General features: G+C 44.7%; 2 protein-coding genes across 5 annotated transcripts in view; one reads left to right on the top strand and one right to left on the bottom strand.

The window, feature by feature from the left end:
* Positions 1 to 22,878, top strand: part of LOC143899987 (uncharacterized) — a 236,175-nt gene that overhangs the window by 26,568 nt on the left and 186,729 nt on the right. The gene's annotated exons all lie outside the window — the stretch shown is intronic.
* Eip93f (Ecdysone-induced protein 93F) overlaps positions 1 to 22,878 on the bottom strand; it is a 137,967-nt gene that overhangs the window by 58,549 nt on the left and 56,540 nt on the right. For all 4 annotated transcript variants that reach the window (XM_077410782.1, XM_077410783.1, XM_077410781.1 and 1 more), the window contains exon 2: positions 8,981 to 10,180. In XM_077410782.1, the coding sequence (XP_077266908.1) occupies positions 8,981 to 9,074 (94 nt within the window). In that variant the 5' untranslated portion in view covers positions 9,075 to 10,180. The remainder of the gene's footprint in view (positions 1 to 8,980; positions 10,181 to 22,878) is intronic.

The following is a 22,878-nucleotide window of genomic DNA, read 5'->3' as shown; positions in this document are numbered from 1 at the left end:
ACACGTCCATGCACATACAACGCAAACAGAGTTTGGTGAACCTGAAGCCTAATCCTTTTTTGACAATCATCAAGGCACACCAGTAATCAAGTAAAAAAATATTAAAAAAAAAACTTTTTTGATTCTTTACTTTGCACAACACGTGACTTTAATAAGTATTTCTAAGCTAAATTAATTCTGTGACTCCCATTGGCCATAAAGGCTGAAACTGAAATTAAATTCTCAGATACTTTGACTCTGCACGCAACATATACGCGAAAATACGTAAGAAAGCGAGCTAATTTCGCGAATTTTTCTCGTTTGCTTTTTAAAATTTCTAATGGTATTAATAGTACCATTAAAATAGCTTGAAATAAATTAATAACGTGCTATATAACATGTTTAATAAGCTTTTTTGAATTTTAAAGACGTTCTAATCTTTCAAATTTTTTTTAAATATGTAAAAGATGTTCTTTAAACTTCATTGATCAAATTTCTTTTCAATCTTTCTTCTTAAAAAAAAGGAATTTCGGTTAAAATAATCGCAATTTAATCATAATTTAGACCGAGTCAATATATATTTTATACGGAATATATCTCAGTTTTAGTGTCATTACTGCTCGGAATTACGACCGTTCGTGATTCCACAGCTCGTAACTAAGCAATCATTTTGCAACAATGGCCGCTCCCATTCTTTACAATAACAAGCGTATGGAAACTGTAAGGGGGAGATATCTCCAGCGCGACATTCACGGACGATCGCAACTTCTTTAGAAGCCGGTCGGGGAGAGACTCGTACCTGTCGTACCTGACAGTATCAGACTTGCAATCCGATAATCGCGGCACATTCCCGAATCAGTTTAGCTCAAGTTAATGTCGCGACGTACGGAAATACGCGGTGATGATATTAATATTAACACGAAACTAAAACATTCAATCAGCAAAATAAAGTTGATTAATCGACGACTTTTTTTATATCGTGGGGCACCACAGAATGAGCTATCCAATTTTTTCGTCCACGTCGTGCACGCCTAACAAGACTTTCGTCGTAGTTGCGTCTGCCTAAGCGGTAATAGGACACCAAACGAAGCAGCGGAGTCGTTGTCTGGTGACCCATTTATCGCTCTACGCTGTCTAGTGTTACAACCGCGAGAAGAGTCGCGTCGCGAAATATTATCGTACGGGCCACGGTAGATTCGTCAGTGACAAAGAAGTGACAGTGATGGACCGGACCGTGTGGCGAGCATCGGCGAAAAGATAGCGAGATCATTCTGTTTCCATCAAAATTCGTCGATTTTCTTTCGCAGTCGTAATCGCAATATCCGTAACTATGCCCGATAAGATATAGGCAGGAAGATTCGAATCTCCATCCGTCGCTTTAAATTTGAATGACACGCAAAGTGAAATGGTACCTCAGAACGAACAATGTATTCTAAGATTGAGGTAAAAAGTATCTTATTAATTTATGAACGTAAATACTAAATTAATCTTGTTTAAGTTTAAAACAAAGTTTTAAATTAGTGACTGGACACAAACAGCGATCCAATAATAACATCACAAACATTATTCTAATAGTATACCAAACATTATTCTAATAGTATATATAACTTATAAATGCTAAGTTGAATACATATGCATAGAGAAATTCCATCGGATTCCAGAGACGGATTCCAGCATCATTGTGTATTAAATTACGCATCCTGTACGCTACTAATAGCTAACAAAAATCTTGAAACGGTCAGCCAAAAGAGGCGAGATGTAAGAAAGGCGAGACGATAAGCTGAGAGGAGCGGACAAGTCAAGAGCGAAGATAAAAGCGAGAAAGAAAGGAAGAGAGAAAGAAAGAGAAAAGGAGAAAGAGAGAAAGAGCGAGCCTGTATGCATGCAGAATGCAACAGTTAGCGCACGGTGCGAAGAGAGATGCTATTGCTGACGTGTGCACGTGAGCCAAAGTGAAACGCGATGAGAGAAAGAGACGGAGAGGTAGAGAGGAGAGACTGTGCCGGTCTCACAATGTCGCTTTTTCAACGTACGCGCGTACACGCATACAAACGTACTCGCATACACGTGCAACGTTCCCTGCATGCACGTGGACTCGTGGACGCGCATACGAACGAAGAAGACGAGCGGAGCTCTGCGGCGCGGCGTTTGAATATCGGCGTTTCGGTCGGCGTGATAAAGCGAAGCGAAGCCTCGCGCCGGATGAAATTTTGCGGCGTACGCACGAGGAACGATTAAAACGCAACAGATCACCGCCGCCATCCGTCACCGGATTAGCCCCCGTGTTTTCAACTCCGCTTCGCTTCACCGCCGCGTGTGCGAATGATATTCTAACGGCCCGCTCGCGGATCGTGACGGAGAGCGTATGGAAAGCATCTCGTCATTCGAAATGAATTAACGTCCGAAGAACTGTAATCATTTTATCCTATTATTATTATCCGGCAGATGTGAAATGAAATGAAGGGAAAAAAGGGGGAGGGCACGGGGGGAGGATTTACGGTACCGTGTGCTCTTGTAAAAATGGATATTTTTTATCTCTTATTAAATTATATTTATCCACTTTTCTTGTGTGCCGGTGTTCTTTCTCTTTACTATTCTCTAGGCTTTAACAATCTTTATACAGATAACAAACCTACATCTCTCAATTAATATGATAAATTTATTGAATGTCGACAGTAAAAAAAATCAATCTAATTAATTTAATAATAGAATCAAATAAAAAGATACAATTTTTTAATATTGTTGTCTGAAGATTAATTAGAAGCTATACCGTACATGTAAAAAATCTTCGATTTTTTAAAGAATTTATCGAAAAATATAAACTTTGATATAATTTTAATTTCAATGCAGATCGCGTTTCGACATTCAACGTTGCAATTTTCACTCATCGATGAAAACGGTGCGAGCGTTCCGACCTCCAACCGGCAGCTGATAATCCGACGATAGCGAATTTAGTCCCTCGAAATTATTTATCTCGTAAATAATTTAAAAGCCAGGGGCGTTAATTACGCGAAATTAGCATCTAACTTCCAACACGACAAGAGAAACTTCTTGCGTAGGACGGAGAGGGAAGGAAGGGAGAGGAAGGAGGAGGCGAAGAACACAGGAGTAGTTGTAAATTGCTTTATCGTATTGCGGGCTTCTCGGCGGCGCATTCGGATGAACGGCGAACGAGGTACGGGGAAACGAAGTAACTGATTTATGAACTGGAGTTACGAGACGTCATCTAACACGATGGGAGATCGGTTGCGTGCCCATGAATGTCAAATAAACGCACGACATGGATTCATCGGTGCGCGGCTTATCGCCGGCCGACGTGTCGTTTTAATCAGCCAGGACACTCGGGCCAGGATCCTTCGTACGTTCTCTCCCGTTAGGAGATAGCCGGTTTATCTATACTTTATTCGCACCAGCTTTGCTATTCCGCGACTACTAAACGCGTTATTCGTTAACGAGCAAGCCGGCCGCACTAATTATCCCCAGGATCTACGTAATCACTTAATACCTTGTTATCCGATTGTATCGGACGTTGACCTATTTTGCAGTTTCGAAACATTCGCCACTCGTGTGTCCGAGCGATTATTATTTAAAATGGCCTTTCGCACATCGATGCATAGTCGACCAATGAGAAACTTTTCTTTCGTAGCGCGTGAGGCAATCGGTTATGCAAGCGCAAAGTTCCAAAGCGGAACGATTTAATTGCCGCGACGACGAGTCCGGCAAGATTAATATACGAGATTTATTTGAAAAGTGCTTGAAACAAAACTATAAAACAGCGATTTTAAACAAGTATACACAATGTCACGCGATGTATTACAAATTTTGCAAAGATTTTGATACAGAAAGTTAGTTTTTACTAATTACAAAATAAACTAGTCATAATAGAAACATTACAAGACAAAACATTGATATAATTTGACCATTTTCAATATAGGAACTAGTAACAAAATGTTAATTTTTTTATTTTTACTAAATTATCGTTTTACAGTAATATTTTGCTCAATTTAATCTTAAATTTCTTAAAAGTAGCTTCAGATTCTCTATCAGTACATCCCAGTAATAACATCGCAACATATATCATTTAATTTAGTTTTGGAAAAATATATCGTTTAACAATTAACTTTGAGTCTTAGCTACATGACGGAAGCGTAAGACATTAAAAGTTTAATTAAATTTTATCGTGATCTCTATTTCTTTTTTCAATCGATAGGAACGTAAGACTTTCCGGATTACGCACACATCAATTCGTTTTACTGCGTATTGCGATTTATTTCTATCTGCTTCTCCTTCTAGCGCTTATGTCGCTTTGAAGTTCCTCGGAGGAGTAGAGCGTTTCCGTCGCTGACGCGCATCGGTCGCCAAAATAGGGGGAAAAAAGCGAAGTATAGGAGTAAGCGAGAAATGAAAGGGGAAACGGACGGAGAGAAGATGTGTCATTTTCGTCAATTTAACGGACCCCCTTCCTCCTACGACCCCCCAAGCAGCTCGAGGCGCTCGGTCCCCACTCGGTGATAGTGCCCTACCAACTTCCGCCCCTGGCTCGCTCCCACCCTCGTCTCGTCGAAGCGAGGTCAATCGACGGAGAGGGCTGAAGACGATCCCCACCCTCTCGCAGCGACCCTCCCTACCACGGCTACTCAATATCGTTTCATTACGCACCCTGCTCCACCGACTACCCAACCACCCTTCTCTTCCTCACCCGTCTCCCTTTCCCTCTCGCTCACACTCTCTCTCACTCTTTCTTTCTCTCCCGCCTCGGTTTAACCCCCGTCGTACTCCTCACTTCACCCTCCTTACGTCCTTCCGCTCCTACCACGGCGACGAAACACGAACGCCGACGAATTTTTATTGTTACTTCTCGCGCCGCTTCCTCTGACCTCCCGTCACCCATCCACCTCCCCCCTCATCCCAGCGCCTTCTCCTCTCCCTTTTTTATGCGCCTTTTAACGATCAGCAGTAACTGCACCCATCCGCCGCCCCCTTGCTCGCGCTTGCCTTGCCTTGCGTTGCCTTGCGTTCCTTCGCGTTGCCTTGCTTTGCCTTGCCCTGCTCGTGCCGAGCCTTTTCGGAAAAGGGAACGGATGCGACAGAACAATGGGAAAAGGGATGATACGTGTACGTCGAGATATATTGCTCCCCGAGTTTGCGTTCGGTTTACGTTTGCAATGCTTCCGTGGCACGATACGGGAAGTAATCGGGCTAATCGGAAGTGACGCTGCATACAACTTCAACTGCTCGAGCGATTCGGGTTTCAAATCTCGCGAGATGGATATCGCGTTTTAGCGGCCTTTACACACTCCGCTCTCTTAAGAACTATTAATATTACATCTTTCATAAAGCTATATATCTCCTATAAATCTTCCATTAGACAATGAAATATTACCGGATATGTGTGTAACAGCGGAGCGCATGCTCGCATAATCCGTGCTTTGCATGAATGAGAGGCAAGTGTGTTAGATATATAGATTAGCCTTCACTTTTTTTAACATCAAAGAGATTAACGCAATCGTTTTGACAACTCGGAAGTAACATTCGATCTCGATCTTGATAGAAGTCTTTGTACGTTCATTTTCTATTGCAGTCACATATTCTGATGACTCTTATCTCGCAATAAAATCACTAAACGCGGAAATTCTCTTTCTAGCCATATTCCATATCAATTGTTTCACTCTTTATTCTTCTTCTCTGTCTCTTTGTAAAGTCGTTAGAATAATTTAATAAAGCGTAATCGGAAACAGCAGAAACTGTGATATTTTTTTCTAAATAGAGAGCGTTTAACTTCAATTCCTATCACTGAGAAAGATTCAAAAGATCGTAAGAGTTCCTCTAAGCAACGAACTCCGTCTCTTCTAATCGCGCACGTGCAACGCGCGTCACGCCGTTGCCTCGCAACTGCGTTCCACAACGCGGGGGGGGGGGGGATCTCTTTACCTATACTACGTCGATCCACTTCCGCGTTTTCACGTTCGCCGAATCCACCTCGGTCGTGCGGTTGTACAAAGTGTCCACGTCGTGACGGCGCAATAACGCAATCCAGACATCGTTACTGCCGACACTCGCGGCGCGCTGTGCCCTCGCGAGATCGCGACACCCCGTCGGCCCTCGGCTTCTCGGTGCCACGAAATGCTACGGGACGACGCGGGGGAAGAGGCTTCATTACGTCCAATTCCATGTTCTCTCGCCGAACGACCGGCGCGGCGATGGGTGTCGCGCGATTACGTGCGTGCGAGCCGACGACGGGGATTACGCGGTGCGTGACGATTACCGCGCGTCTCTCGCCGCGCGCTTCGCACCACTCGCGGTACTCGCGTTACCGAAAACTCCGGGGCACCGGTCACCGGCCGACGACGAGGCGAGGCGCGCGTAACAGGTGTACAATAACTAACTCCTCCGAAGGGCGACGAGGAGTCCTTGCCGCTTCGGCGGAGCAACAGTTCCGTAACTTCGGAAGCTGTCCGCGCGAAAGGACGACGACCCCTTCTTCTCTCTCTCTGAAGCCACCGCCTTTAGAACTCACTCACTGAACCGACACCTTCTGCCGTGCCTACCGGCGTATCGCTTGTCTACCTCAACGCCCGTTTCACTCGTCACCCTCCTCACCCTCCTCGCCGAACATTTTCGTCTCACTTTCCGCTGTGACGTGTCGCGACATCACAGCGGCAACCGTTAACCGATGATACGATGCGTGCACTCGCGCGCGTTACTACTCGAAGCACCACCGAGATTTTGAAAGCCCGGTTCCACCCTTCGTCACCCTTTTCCAAACGCGCACTAGTCTATCCTCCAAAATCGTGGAAGTCTTGAGACGAAAGGCAGAGAAACGCGGTGCACACATGCAACTCGTGTCGCCCCTGCTTCCTCATCCGCTCTCTCGCCTCTCCTCCGCTCTCCGTCGAACTTCCACTGTCGGCCTACTTTTTTTAAGGACCTCTTCGCTACGGGGGATAAAGATGAGATACGAGAGAGAAAGAAGGAAAAGAGAAGTAGAAGGTGGGTTGAAGGGGAGAAGAAAAATGGCGAAAGCGGAAGGAAGGGTGTCTCGAGGAAGGATTCGCGAAAATTTCTCGACCACCAGCGGCAGCTGCGTTCCGAAATGAGGAGCGACGCGAACGAGAGGTGGTGGTGGCGGACGACGACGGTAACGGAGGAAGGGAGAGAACGGAGGGCGCACAGCGGACAGAGGGGCGATCGGGGCCAGGGGGAAGAGGGAAGGCGCGAAGCGGGAGAGGTCACAAAAGTGGAGGAAGAAGCGTAACGGCGAGTGCACGCAACACCGACGCGTGCGGAAACGTGCCTTCCGCGAGTACCGGAGCTCGCCTCTTGACGGACTAACCGAAAGACGAAGAAGGGGAAGTCGGGGTGGAAGAAGGCTGGTGGGAGGGACGGTGAGGGGGCGACGGAGAGAGAGGGTGGATAAGGGCAGTAGATAGGAAAGGAGGACGAATGGTTGTAAGAAGAAGAAAAGAAGGTTTCGGGCGGCGGCCGGGATCACTCGGTTGTCTGTGGTCAAGGCACGCAGCTTGTGCAGTATTCTCTGCGCGTCTGACGATGCTCGCCTGCTACCCCTCAGCGACGCCGAACGAGGGGTAAACGTCGCCGACGTGGAAGGGTGGGCTGAGGAGGAGGTCGTAGAGCCTGTCTCGCGAGTCTGATTTTGCCACCCTTCCCTGTACGGGAAATTGCACGCGCGGCGCCTAATTCTTCTCGTAGCTTGTACCGATAACAGGGACGCCGGCGCCAATCTCCTCTCTACCAATTTCGAATTTCGGAGGGATGATCTAATTCTCGCTCGCGAACGCGATAAACATGCATTTTTATGTATTTTTTAAATAAAAATATTATTTTAAATAAAAATATTAATGCGCGATCTTTGACACTAAACATTCTCATCTCTTGTTCAGTCTTTTATTCCTAAGTTTGTCCTCGATATTGATAAATCAGTCATATTGATTGCCGTCCGAACGTGAGGTTTGATCTTTATATAAACCGGTTATCGATTATCATTCTTAGAAAAGAGAATAATTACATATTCGCAAGAATTTATCCACGAAGAAACGTTTATAGAAAGCTAATAACCATCGAGTTAATTTAATATAAGAAAACCATATTCAATGACTCGACTTATAAATTATAACGAAAGTGCTCAAACCATTTTAATATCACAATTAATCGCTTATCGCGCGATTATCATATTGGAGATATGAGTTTCGGCGAAAGAAACCGCAATTATCTTTTCCATAAATGAATCATCAGGAAAAAAACGGTTTCTCACTAGACGCACGCACGAAAACTTGAAACCGCACGGGAAACTACTCACCGAATATTATCGGATTTTCCGGCAGCGTGGTACCACCCTGTTGAACGTGCAGGCGCGAGTAGGAGTCACGCCTGGCACATAGTCAGCCAGGATTCGGCGTTTCGGTTCGCAACAGGTCTCAACCACCAGCGTGTTCTCTCTCTCTCTCTCTCTCTCTCTCTCTCACACACACACACACACACACACACACTCTCTTGCTCTCTCTCTTTTCCTCCCTATTCTCTCTTTCCCACCGCATCTCTCTTTCTCTCTCGGTCTCTCTCACTCGTTCTTCACATTCGCACACTGATGGAGAATCCGTTTCTACACTATATACTCACTACACACACACACACACACACACATAGAAACACGCCACGCGGAATGTAAACGAACGTATGCACGTACGTGCACACGCGCACACCCGCTTCGACAAATGTATATATACATACGGGATACTCCTGCCGTGGCACACATACACCCACGCAGCAAGCACGCTGGTAACACGCCTCTCGTTGTACGCGAGATCAGTGCGCGCGCGAGCAGTTGGTCGTCGTGCATCCCGGAGTACGCACGTATCTCCGCACGAAGAAGTCTTTCTTATCATATATCGTACGTACGCACGCATGCATATATTTGAATATATACCGCACTTATATTACACAACTCGCGTTGCCGAAAGGAACGATTCGACTCTTTACTCACCGACTACGAAGACCATATTCTTTGTCCATCGCAGCAGCTCCCGTCGGATGTGTCTGCGTTCCTGTATGCAGCGGGCATAGGGGCAATCCGCCATTTTTGAAATCACATCTTAGGATGTGTGTGCGCGTGCCGGCCGGGTGCGCCTGCCTCGTGTTCCCGCGTGGATGTCCACCCCCTCCACCGCCGGCGCTCCTCCGTCCTCCTCGTCGTCGTCGTCGCCGTTGTCGCCCTCGTCGTCGTCCTCCCGTACCCTCCTCCTCCTCCTCTTTCTTGCTCTCACCCTCCTACCCCTTCCACCCTAGTTTCCCTTCCGTGTCTCTTTCCGATTTCCTTCTTCCACCCCTTGTCGCTCCCACCCTCGTTGAATCTCCCTCTCCTTCTACCACCGGCTCCTTTTCCACCGACGTTCCTCTTGTCTTTCAGCGTGCACGGTGAGCGTGAGACGTGCGTAAAGGAGAAGGGTAGCGCGTGTGTACACGTCGCCGCGCGCGCTAACGTGCGCGCTGCCAGGTGCGACGTCACGCGTGATGTAGCGCGCCGACAGGAGCGAGCCGAGTCACCGTCGTCGTTGTCGTGGACCGCCGATGTGGTGGTAGCAGCGGTTGTAGTGGTAGCGGCAGTGGGGGTCCTGTCGTCGTTGTCGTCGTCGTCGTCGTCGTCGCCGTCGTTTCGTCGGCCGTGGTGTGACGCGACGCTCCTCCACGCGCGTCGGAGGGATGGCAAGCCGACGGCGGCGTTGGCGTCGGTGTCGTTGGCGGTGGCGGTGGCGGTGGCGGCAACGGCGGCAACGGCGTCACGGTGGGGATGTAACCGCGGAGGGATGACGACCACGCTACCTCCCAGGTAGCGGGACAGGGTTAGGGCACAGAAACGCACAACACACGTGCACGCTTGCGCCCTGAGCGCCACGAGAGTGCAGTCTGTCGCCGGCGGCACGTCCTGACTCACCCTCTCCTCTCTCTCCTCTCTCTCTTTCTTTTTATCTCTCTTTCTCTTTCTCTCTCTTTCTTTCTCTATCCCTCTGCCACCCTACCGCCCTCCCTCCCTCCTTCTTCCGGCCCGCTGTATGCTCGCACCTCTCGACACAGAGATCCTCTCCCTTTTCTTCCGCCAAATTCTCCTACGACGATCAGATCCGCGCGTCGTCCTCCGGAACGTCGTTCTCTCCCTCAAAGACGCTCGCAGATCGCTGGTTGTTATCTGAAACAGGAACAAGACCGCGTTCGGTCAAAACGTCTGCGGGTACACGAGGCAACTTATATATTGTTAGCGTCTTAGAAAAGCGATCTCTTTCTCGCCCTTGTTCCTTCCTAAGATAATTCACTTAGAGAAGGAAATCATATAATCGCACTCTTAGAAAATTCAAGAAATTGGACTTCTTACGTCCTATTTAGTCGCGCATCGATACCTTCGATGCGTCTATCCTATCTACGACTACGTCGCCTCGCGTTGCGGCGACGAGATCCTCCCACACCGCCGATTCCGTCGCACCTGCGTGCAAAAAGCGAAGTGGGCGGCCGCCGGCCCCATCCCAAAACAGGAAGGGTACTGCTGCTGCTCGAAATGAAACATTGCCGGTAAGAAGAGCGTCAGAGTCGGCGGTGTAGGTAGTAGGTGGGTGGTAGGGGTGGCTTGCACTCTCTCGCGTGGTGAGGCGACACGAGCACAGAGGACGTGGAGGAGGTGCAGGAGGAGGAGGAGGAACAGGAGGAAGAGGGGGAGGGGGATGAGGAAAGGGAGAACGCGGAAGGGTAGCTATAGGGGCGGATTCGCGCGTTCCACGTCCGCGAGGGGGCAGGTTGGCTGCGAGACGCGAGAGACGCGAGAGACGCGGGGAAAAGCGAACCAAGCGAAGGGAGAGAGAGAAAGCGTGCGGGAGCGAGAGAAACAGATAGACAGAGAAGGAGAAAGAAGGAAGAGTGCGCCTAATATGCAACAAGAGAAAAAGAATTGGCGATCAATAGGTAGTAGCTGGTAAGCGTCCTTTCATCCGCCCCCGCGGACACCTCGTCCTTTTCCACTCGCCCTGTCCTCCTCTCTCTCTCGGCCCACCTCCTCTCGCACTCTCACCTCCTTTCGTCTCGGCGGTCTCCATCCTTGTGCCATCGCCCCTCTTAACCCACCCTCCGTCGCTTGCCGGCCACCTTCACCCCCTTCTCCCCCGTTCCACCTTCCCGATTCTCTCTTGAGTTCATCGCGAAACTCCGCCACTCCATCGCCTTCGTTGTCGAGACATCCGCCCTAGCGCACGCCTAAGTTTGTCTCGGTTCTCGAAGACCAAACATCACCTAATTAGCTGATTATTTCTTTTCTTCTGTTCCGACACCCCCGTTGATTTCATTAAACTGCCGCTGCCTTCGCAGGCGCTCCGAAAAAGAATTGTACTTCGCGATATGAAAACGTAATAAAATATCTACTTATACATTCGACCATTTTCGTAAGGAAGGTTCAAATACGAATTAATTTTAACTAATGTTTACGAAAATGAAATGTTTGTTAAAGCCATAAACATATATGTGCGTAAATAGATGCGATTTGTAGCCGAGTATTTAAAAGTTCATCGCAAAGATGCATCCCACTTCGCAGTTGCACTTGTTTTTGTCAATTAAGAATAAGGCAAAGATGCATCCCATTTCGGAAGGTTAACGATAAAACGAGAGGAGATACCGCCTCCGTGGAACAACATTTATTCCCTTGGGTCGGTTTACCTGCGTTTCCAACAGTCAGTTGACCCAAAGCGAAATTATACTCTACGTCGCGCACAATAATGAGAAACAAGTACGAGGACACTTTCGCCCCCGGCGGCGGTCACGTGACGAGATACGAGCGTGTGCCGAACACCTCTGATCTTTCTTTCGCACAGGTGCAATTTACTTATACCGGATCGCAGAAAGAGCGTCCACCGGTATATACATTGCTCCACCGACTTCACCGGCGCGCACGGCTGTCCGGAAGGAGAATATTGCATATTTTATATTAGGTCGTGCGCCGAACCCTTCCTCGCGCCCGTCGCCATAAATTTACGAACTGCTCGTACCTGACTTTGATTCGATCGCGTTTCCGAGAAGTTCGCATAATTTCACGAGAAATTTTACAATACAATTTCGTCATATTAAAAGATTCGGCCCTTGTTCTATTTTTAATTTCGACATAAGATTTTGATACTATAAAGTCCACGAAAAAGATGTAAATATTTTTTTCTCAGTCTGAAATAATTATGATTTATATATTTTTCGATCATGTATAAAATGTTAGAAATAAAAGAGTTAGACATTACGTTACGTAGTATTAACGTAAAAATAAGACGTTAATATTTACTTTCAATTTCTTCAGAATCCTTCGAAATTCTGTATTTAATTTTTACCTTCATGTTAGTAATGTCTTCCAACTTAATATATATCGAATATATAATTTTTTACTTTTATATAAAAAATGTGACTATATGTATATCTCCCTTTGAATTTTCTAACTAAAAACGACAAGACATTGTCAGACATATATCGATTGTATGTGCGTTTAGGATAGAAAGTAAAGAATTCTATGCACGTCTCGCATACTCTATCGATTTCCACCACAAGATGCAACAGATCGACGACGATCGTTCGGACATACGCGGTAGCGGATCGAAGAAGTCGCGGTGTTCCTTAAAAGAATTTGATCTCCGCGATTGATATTCCGCTCGCATGTGCCCGCGTCTCTTCGTGGTTCGCAGTCCAGGTTAACTTGGCGATACCGCTGACGGCGGTAAGATCGATTCGATATGCCCGTCCTAGGTAAGCCTATGCGAACGATATCGATGAAACGCGTCGGGGCTTTCGAGGCTCGTAACACACACGCTCCCCGCATTCGCTGCGATGTGCATGCATACCGGGTGTGCTCTCAAGAGCACGCTCCCCGCCCGAGCGGCGTCATTGAACCCCCGGGCACTTGTCGCCTGATGAAGGGAAGAGGCTCCGCTACCTTGGCAATTAGTCGGGTACCATTACTTACGACCGCGCGAACATACGACCGCAACTTTCGTCAATTGCGCCGCGCCGTGTCGGGCCCCGCACCCCATACGGCAAACGTCGCGTCGCGTCGCTATCGCCTCTCCGCGCGTACGTTACACTTCAACCACAGCGTATACACGAATGTGCATGTGTACTCGAGTTCTCGACGACGTCATTGAACTCTTCCAGCGGGCGCCGGAACGGCCGGAATTATTTTAACCTCGGAATTAGATATCATTACCTTTTCTACGATAGGTTGGAGGATAATTTGAAGGAAGATTTTAATGACTTATATATATACACACGAGTATATATCATATGATAAGGCAGATTGTTCTAAAAGAATAGAAAATTAATAGGTAATTTTTTAGGTAATTATAGTGTAGCTACGAGACGATAATATTTGAGAATTGGCGCAGTAAGGTAAAAACATATATCCAACACACACACACGCACAATCGCATGTTTAGACCTTTCTGTGTACATATATATTAATAAAATTTGTCTAGTTTAAAATAAACAATAATTAAATAGCATCGGGAATATCAAAAATTATTATCGAAAGTACGCTTCGTTCCGTCATACATATTTCGTTCAGTATCTTTGAGTATGTTATAATATTTCAATCGCTATATATTTATAAATCCTTCAGCTCACATGATAACATGATCGAGCCTTAATTAGCTGAGTGAAGAAGTAAAAAGCAAATACACTTGGAATCATCTCATATAATTTGTTCGAATGGACTCGCATCTCTCCCCCCGTTCGTTATATCAAATTTTACGCCAACTATAGTCTAAATCAAAATTAAGGGGAATAAATTACATGTGAAATCGGTATTTAATCGATTAATTGATGAAGAATTAACTTATGAATTTCCGCGCCAAAACTAGACGTATCTAAACTCGCAAATGTTAAATCTCCAAGTATGTAACATTATTATTAAACTTCAGTTATTGAATCCCATACTTATCGAGAGTGTTCATCGAAGATACTCGCTACCGGCACTCGGCAGTCCCCAAAAAGCGCTTTATGTAATGTCGACTAGAGGTGTCTCGCGGTGAATATTCGAATTTGAGAAGCGCATCGATCATGACCAGAACGTAACGACAAACGTTCGATATCTTTATGCACATTGCACGCTTCGTCGCTATGCACGTGCACACGTGTTCGAGGCGCGATCGACGTCATCGCGATGCAAGCTGTTTGTCGATAATGCCTTTCGAGGTAGCGAGAAAAGAACGTCGCGGGTGCACAATGTATGCGCATCCGTCGTGGTGTGCGCGCCTTAGTATCGCTAACGGTTATATCGATCACCCGAAAACGGAATCTAACATTGATCGATCAAGTACCCCTTTCAGAGTTGACTCACATTGCAAATATATGTATTCCCGCCGACCGCATCAAATATATATTTTCAATCTAAAAGATGAATTTGCGTTGAAAATTCATGCAAACTGTAATCCTAAGTTTACGCATGTTATATTAACTTCTAAATATACATGATATCACGTTTCGTTATAAAATATGTTATATTAAAAGTACGAGTAATAATTAAAATAAGATAAATTAAAATGGATAAGTAAAATACAATAAAACTAAAATAATACACAATCACACATCTCATAATTTAAATTAGTTATATTGGTATTTCATTTTTTAAACACTGCTAAAATATATGCACGGTTTACTTAAAGCTCGAGTAGGTGGAAATTAAACGCAGCCGTTTAATTATCGAGAGTCCCCTAGTATATGGAAGCCTGTTCTACAGCGTTCGTGCTGTTTCGCGAATCGATTTAGCGTAGAATGTCACTAAGTAACGACGTGAGTCATTGTGGAATGCCGGTTGCAAAGAACACCGGAGAACTTCCACCTAACTACTCGATAATACTCATACACTCGGCAAACTGACTAAACGAGATCCTTTGAGATGACGAAAGATCAAATTTCCGCAAAATAATTGAGCTACACAAGATATATTAATTTTGCACATGTGTATATTCACGGTTTTACATCTTTTATCTAAACATTCTAGTAAAGAAAAAGGTAAAAATATGTACGATAGGATGAAAATTGAGACATTAGGATTCTGTGTAATTCTGACTTTAAAAAATATATACATATATATGTATAAATTGAATGCGTGACGTTCTATATAATTTGCATCTATATTTACCATTGTAATATACATTATATATAACTTAAAAGATAAATGTAAAACAGAAATAAATGAATATGAAACAGCTTATTATATTTAAACATCTAGTTTTATCGATCAGAAAAACATATACATAGGTATATTAAAACGTATACCGATATCAAGAACGTTATAATATATGAAACATATACAGATAAAGTTGCATTTTTCTCTCTATTTCTACGATTACAAACTTTAAACTTTTCTCTTTGCGTATCGATTCTACAGACGCGTAAATAAAGTCATGGTTCAGCTGTTATCGCGAAGTACTGTTCTTCTCCTAAGAAATTGCACCGAGTCATCGAGAGTCACCGATAAGAAATGCAACGCGCGGGTAATCTCGCGCAACTCGCTAGAGTAAAATCCACAAACGCCCGTGCCGCGCACACGTATATACACACGCGCTACTATGTGAATATGTAAATATTATTTCTAGGATTCGCGCGAATGCCAACGAGAAATGCGACGGTGTCTCGAATATAAGATTCCGATGACACGTGTGACACGTCCTTGCGAAACGAGGACGTATCAAGACAGAGGCGGTTTTTACGGACGTGTTTACATGTATATACATCAGTGAATCAATTAAAAAAGTTTACTTTTTCTAATTTATTATTAGAATGTCATGTACGAAAAAAAACGAATATATTTTTTGCTCGATCTAACAGTATCTAAAGAAAAGTCTGGATGATTAGAAGAAAATCGGAAGAAGAAATTCGAGATCACCGCCACTCGAGTGATACCTCGGCTCAGCTTCCAAATGCGTAAATCTGGCTGAAGAAGGGCAAGGGGTAGCTCGCGCTACGTATCTGCGACACCTTGGCCGGCCACCTTACCGCTTGCTCGGCCCCTAATCGATTTTCCCATTACGCGGATCCGGAGAGCGCCTCGCGTACACGCTCTCCCTTCCGTCGTTCCGTGTCCAGCGTGCATTTCCGTTGAGCGGTGAACAAACGAACTCTCGATTCTCATCGACCTCGCCCCGACTCGCCACCATCTCCCCCATCTCACTCCACACTCAGTCCCACCGATCCAGTCTGGCCTTTTCCTCGTCTTTTACCCCCTTGCTTACCCGACCACCGCGGTGCCGCGGCGAATTGCCGGTTTCAAGATAACATAATCGCAATCAGGATATATTTCAGATCTTGATAATCTCGTTCTATCAGTCTCATCTATCAGAATTATGGGGTATACACATCGGTCGATAATCGATTAAGAATTAATCAATTGAGATTACTGCTTAGATAACATTCATCCTTTTTTCTCTTAAAAATATTTTCATAGTGTGTGCTTATTTAAGTACGCAATTAATTCTTAAAAATAATTTCAAATTAGAAGATGTAATTTTATGCAGTCGTAAGAATATATATAGATTTTTAACGATTATTTATTGCATTCACTCTATGTCTCATTAATTACAAATTAGCCGGTCCGAATTTAAGCTAATTACGCAATTAAACCAGAAACATAGCAAATTAAAATAGAAAATCTATCTTGAAAAATTTAGCATGCGGTTATAAATAAAAGATAATGTACAATTTATGTGTGTGTAAAAAAAAATTTCTAACAGAGGCATTCAGCGATAACCAATTTTTTTTTCTCCCTTAGAATCGGCCTTTCTAATTTCAAGCAAAATTGTAACACTTTATTAACGTAATTCAAAATATCCCGAGATATCAAAGCGTCGTAATTGGCATTCCTATTTCGCATTCACGATGGTATTGGATTTTGCAAAAGATTGGGATTTAAAAAAGAGATGGGAATAACGTCGGCAACGTACTACCCTTGCGTTCTTCCATGGCTTTATTGACTAGCGAAATTGCTTTCTGCGTTTCTTTCAATTAAGAGCCCTTTGATCGAGGCGCGATACGACTCGCGGGCATCGAAGACGACGGGCCCGATGTTGAAGTTTAATATCCACGGTCAGCAAGTTTCCGCGCGGCGTTCGCGGTAATCGCGGGCTCTCTCTCTCTCTCTCTCTCTCTCTCTCTCCCTCGGCAGTTGCAAATTTCGCGGACCCGCGGGAGAGAATTAATTAGCGTCGGGCACATTTCTCCGCGGCACGTCGACGGAATTAAAATAGTAATCAAGAGTCGCGCCGGGAGGTCTCCACCTTTTGTACAGTTTGATTCGTAGCCACGTTGCATCATCGCCATCATCACCAGTGCGCTTTACCCACCTCCGTCAAAATATTTTTCAGAGGCGGAAGGAACCCGCCGATGAGCAAACAAGATAGAGCGGTCCAGAATACGGCTAGGTAGGAGAAAGAGAGAGAGGAAGACGATAGCAGAACTGTTCCAGGAAGAGCAGTCGGGGGCGGTCGAGGAGCGAGAGAGCGAAGGGAAGTAGGGGAGAGATCCGTGCGCTCCGTTTTTTTCCCCGCTAAGGGTGGCGGTGGGCGCGAGGCAAGGGTGCGTTGGATTCGGTTACTTGGTCTCACCCCTTGGACCACCACTACTGCCGCCTCTAGCAACGGCGGCGTCGGCGGCGTCGGCGGCGTCGGCGTCGGCGTCGGCGGCGGCAACGGCAGTGGCGGCAGCAGCCGTGCACTCCATCCCCCCATTTCCACCCCCCTCCCCTCCGGCCCGGCAGCAACCTCTTTCTCTTCCCTCCGTCTTTCTCCCGCCGCCGCCGCCTCGCCGCCGTTCTCCCTTTGCTCAACCTCTCTCGCTCACTCTCCCTTTCCGCCGTCTCTTTTTCCCTGCCGCACGCCTCAGTGCGGTGCTTCTCGTTTTTTTAACGAAGGATCCGCTCAATACCTCGGCTGTCATAACCTCCCGCCAACCTCCCAGGGTGGCCCGCCTGCCACAGCAAACCCACCCTCTCATCCAACCTCCGCCTCGCGCCTCTACGGGGCCCACGAACCGACGAGCCACCACCTAGCACGCTCGCTCTCGTCCCCCTCTGCCGCCACCCCCCTTCATCATCGCCCATCCACTCATTCCTCTTCCCCCGGTTTTTAACGTTTCGTTCGACGTTTCCCTCCGGGTGAACGCCGAGTGGGCGCAAGGGTGGCTGAGGGGGATGGACCCGGGGGGAAGTGCATTTCGTCGTTACTTTGTTTTACGTCCTTCTCTCCTTCTCCGTCTGCGTCTCCCACCGTACTCCTCCACCTTCATCTCCCTTAGCGGCGCCACCCCTTTGGTATGGTCCTCCTATATATTTCTCTCTCTCTCTCTCTCTCTTTCTCCCTCTCGCTTTCTCCGCTCTCTCCCTTCATCGTCTCGCACTTTTTCTCTTCCTCCATCTGCACCTCCTCATATTCCCGACGCTACCCTCTGGTCCAAGCTCAACATACATACTTTCATGTCCGCTTCTATCCCGCGTACCCTGTTTTGATATTCTTTATTCTGGAATGCATTCGAAAATGTCACTCTAGAATAAATCTTGCCTAGTGGTTAAAAATTGATCGTATATTCATTTTGTTGACCATGACATTTTATTGATAGTGATAAACAATTTTTAAATTTTTCTTGATAAAAATAGATTTAAAAATCTATGGCGTATATATATAGAAACTTTTCTGTATTTAAAACTAATCCCTCTCCAAATATTATTCAACACTCTTTCATCATGAGCACCTAAGTATTCTGGTATCTATACATACAATCTCCAAAATGAGTAATATGAACTAAGATTTTGTTTAGAGTAGTGTGCAACGTAAGCCTCTGTATTCCGTTACCTCCCGACTTTCCTCTCGCATTTCACACCTGTAAATCCACCTCATGCGTATTTGATATAATACGTCGCGACGAAAGCTCGCAAGAAGGAAAAGATTACGGTTATCAAGCGAAATGTTGAACGAGAGGGTGAGGTCGGTCGGCTTTGGGGAACCCTCGCGCCATTAGCGAAGCCCACTTACCCCTTTTAGCCTTTGTTGCACGAGGAAGCGCGGAGAGCCTCGCGAAACGAGCGATATTATGCGGATTAGTTCGCTTCTCAATGGCCGACGAGGTGTTTTACTACCCTTTCGTTGCTATTTATTTGCACTCACGGCACGCCGCCCCTAAGTAAGACTATGTAAGTTAAGTACAAAGCGTTATACTCTTATGTTCATCGATCGATAACATGCAATCCATGTATCATTTTGTTTACCCTTATTTTGATGTTCATAATGCCATTATATTTATGCGTATGAAAACGTATAATGTAATCGCTTTATTTAACGGAGTCGATCATTTTGAACACGACACTTTTTAATTAGTTCTACGAAGATTATATTTTTATATAAATCTCTCTTATTATACACATATTATAATTACGTAAATTACAAGAAAAAAAAATAAACTTTTATTTTAATCAACAATCATTTCTTACTTTCTTTCGTAAGATAAAAATTCTTCTTACAAATGATAACTATTCTTGCATTGCTACAGTGATTTTCTTATAGATATTTTCAGCGCAAAGTTACACTATTATAATCGCATTAAGATCTTTCGGATCGTTAAACAACCTATTGTCTAACCATTCTCCCTGACCAGATGGAAATTACGAAACTTTGCGTCACTCAATGTTCCTTTATAATTAATCAATCCTATAACTAATTTCAGGCTACGTTATACCGAAAGTCTGAGTCAATAACGAGTCTTTCTCTCTCTCTCTCTCTCTCTCTCTCTCTATAGATTTCAGTGCTAACTGTAACACAGACCGAGAAGCAAAACTTATTTAGCTAGGGTTAAGCACGTTGGTAATATTTGCAATATTAACGACCGTCGGTCGTTAATATTGCAAATATAACGAGGACGCTGTTGCACCACAGGAATAAATATCGAGGCTAAAGTTGCGCGCACGGTACACTTGCAATATTACTGCGACGTACAGCGCGGAGAAAATCTCAAAGGATTTCTAAGAGGCACGAGTAGCGAGTATTTACAAAGGCATTCTATAGCTGGGACGGGTCACTGGTGCAACTTGTTGCCAAAGGCAGAACCAACGGGGGCAGGCCGATAAGAATCGCATTCTTCGGGACGATATCGAAAGTAGGAGACCAAATGAACAAAGATCCCGAAAGTCTCAAATCGATTTTCCACGATGGAGAGATACACTCCGGTCAGCGCGCCGATCGCGTTCGAGACAGCCGCGTGATAAGGTCTTCTCATGAGCAATTGCCGTTTCACAAACTGTCTCGATCAGACATTTTCGCCGTTCAAAATCCGATTAATGGCGGAATAGCGTTATCAATTACTAAAATTCAATCCTTTTTCCCCACAAAGAAAATAATAACGTTTTAAAAAAGATAAATAAGCAGATCAATAGATGTCCAAAGTATATAATGTATATCGAATAAATTGCCTCGTATATACGTACTGCGACAAAAAAAAAGAATATTATATGTAAATGCATATAAAATTTATATTTATAAATTAATAGATACGTTTTTGTGTGTGTGTATATCTTATATCTATGTCCGACTATCTTCTTTAAGACAACGTGACGCGATATCTTCAAAGCTTCTCGACACAATGCGTGGTGTACATTCGCAGATACGGAGAAAGGTAACCCTGGCATCAATGGCAGAGAGCAGACAAGCAGACGAGTGTACTCGCCGCACTTGTCGCATTTGTCTCTCTTTTCTTGCACTGTTGAGTAACAGAGAATCGTCCGGATAGTTCATAGTAGCTCACCGACTGCCGGTTGATGTTAGTGCTACACGTTCTTCTGCCTCGACGTCTGTTTTATTTCACAGCTTTCCCTCTTGCGCGTACTCGAGTGCCAGTTTGTATCGGTTATACCACGAATTTTTATTTATTAGATCGAAAGTAAACAGTCTATGCTTATCCATAAATTCTTCTCTGTGAGTGATTGAGAACTACTAAGGATAGTGTGAGCTGATGTTTTGAACCTCTTTTTAATACTCTGACGTAACGCAAAACACATTTTAGACACGTAAATTCTAAGAAGTAGAAGATACAATCGGCATAACGTCAATCTCGTGTAATTTCACGTAATCCAATAATCACGCACCGCAGTCAACAACGATCACCTCAATTAAATCACGAAGTAATCCGATTGGACGGGAAATATCGCCCAGAATTACCGGTGGCGTTCATACTTCAATTTCCCTCGAGTTAAAGAAAGAATTAAAGCCAAGGGTGATGGACGCGGCTAAATAACGTCTTGTGGAAAATTGCCACGGAATACCGGGAAGCGATAGCCTTCCCGGATGGCGAAGAGGCTTAAATCCTGTTTGGAGGCTCTCGAGAATCCTTGCCGCTGAATGCAACCCAAACGCGGCACACGGTTCTCGGGGAAGCAACAGTTCGTTCTTTACCCCCTTCTCCTTTCACCCGCCGCTACTACTTCCTACTCTCTGTCCTCCTTTTGCCACCCTAAACCACCGCACCACCAATGCACAGAGTTTCCTCCGACCCATTCCCGAGTTCTGACGTGCCCTCTTTCTCTCTCCCACTATCATTCTCTGTCTTCCTCACCTTTTCTTTCTTTATCTCTCCCTCTCTTACTTACTCATTCGTCCTTTTTCTCTATAAACGCTTGCATGACTATACTTTGGTTATCTACTAAATTTAGGCTTCTACTTCCTTTCTTGGCGAAAGTAGATCCGCTATACCTTCAGGCGGGCTCTTTCTTTCTTTCGTGTTCCTCGCACACTACCACCTTCACAAGTTGACTCTTACAGATATACTCCCGCCTCCTGATGAAAGGGGAATACGTCCCTAACACTTCAGACGCCATTTTCTTCCCTGCATGACGCGCGGCGCGTGATTTAGTTTCGTACGAAAGCACCGTGCATGCATATGAATTCTGCTGGAGACCGTTTGGCACCCATTGTATTATACGAAATGTATAAAATTCGCATCATCATTATAAATCCCTTGCTTTTGATAATACTCAAATAAATATTTAAAAAAACTTTATCTTTCCGCTGTAAATTTTTTAATACGTTCATGAATTTTAGTATGCTATTTAAAAATATCACAAACACAGAAAGGAAGCTACTTTTCTTGTGTGATTTAATTATAAATATATCTATATATAAAGAGACACATGTATTATTTCTCTTTATAATTTTATTTTTAAAAAAGCCTGAAATTTTTTGGACATTAATATTCGTAATATATATGCAAATTTAATTCATGATAAAGTTGTAGTATTCTTTGTCCTGCAAATAAACTCGGGAGTTGTAGGAGCAAAATGCTTTAACAAACTGTTACAGAAGTAAGCTACTCTGTCAGCTCTGTAGATTTATCCAAGTTTATTAGTTTTTCTATAGGGGCTTGCTTTCTAAATAGATTTAAAAGAAAATTGTTGCTGCAGCGATATATTGGCATTATTATTGATACATCGTAAACAAGCTTGGAAAGGACGTGGAAGGTAACGTTCGCGATGATATAAAAACGCAGCGGGCACATCGTTAAAATTCAGTCGATACTTTTATGACAATTTAATGACGATCTATGCCCGGGCTTGTTTTCAGAGTAAAAACGAAATGAGCGTATAAATTAATGTGCACCGATTTTAACGCGATATCCCCCCGGAACGTCGACAGTACGTTATTGCGGATGGAAAATTGCAGATTTGCTAATACGTTTCAAATACGTAGATATTGGTAAATTTTTGTTCGACGTAGGTCTAACAATACAAATTAAGTATCGGTGCTCGTGCATCTTTTAAGCGATACGCATTATGGCATTAACCGCCCAGGAACGGTCGGAAACGGGTATTTCTTGTAATTATTGATAATTATTCTATAT

This window comes from Temnothorax americanus, unplaced genomic scaffold (assembly GCF_048541705.1).
Source record: "Temnothorax americanus isolate GAGA-0224 unplaced genomic scaffold, ASM4854170v1 Scaffold29, whole genome shotgun sequence".
NCBI classification, from domain to species: domain Eukaryota; kingdom Metazoa; phylum Arthropoda; class Insecta; order Hymenoptera; family Formicidae; genus Temnothorax; species Temnothorax americanus.
Note: the sequence above shows the minus strand (reverse complement) of the source record. Positions and strands in the feature narration are given on the sequence as shown.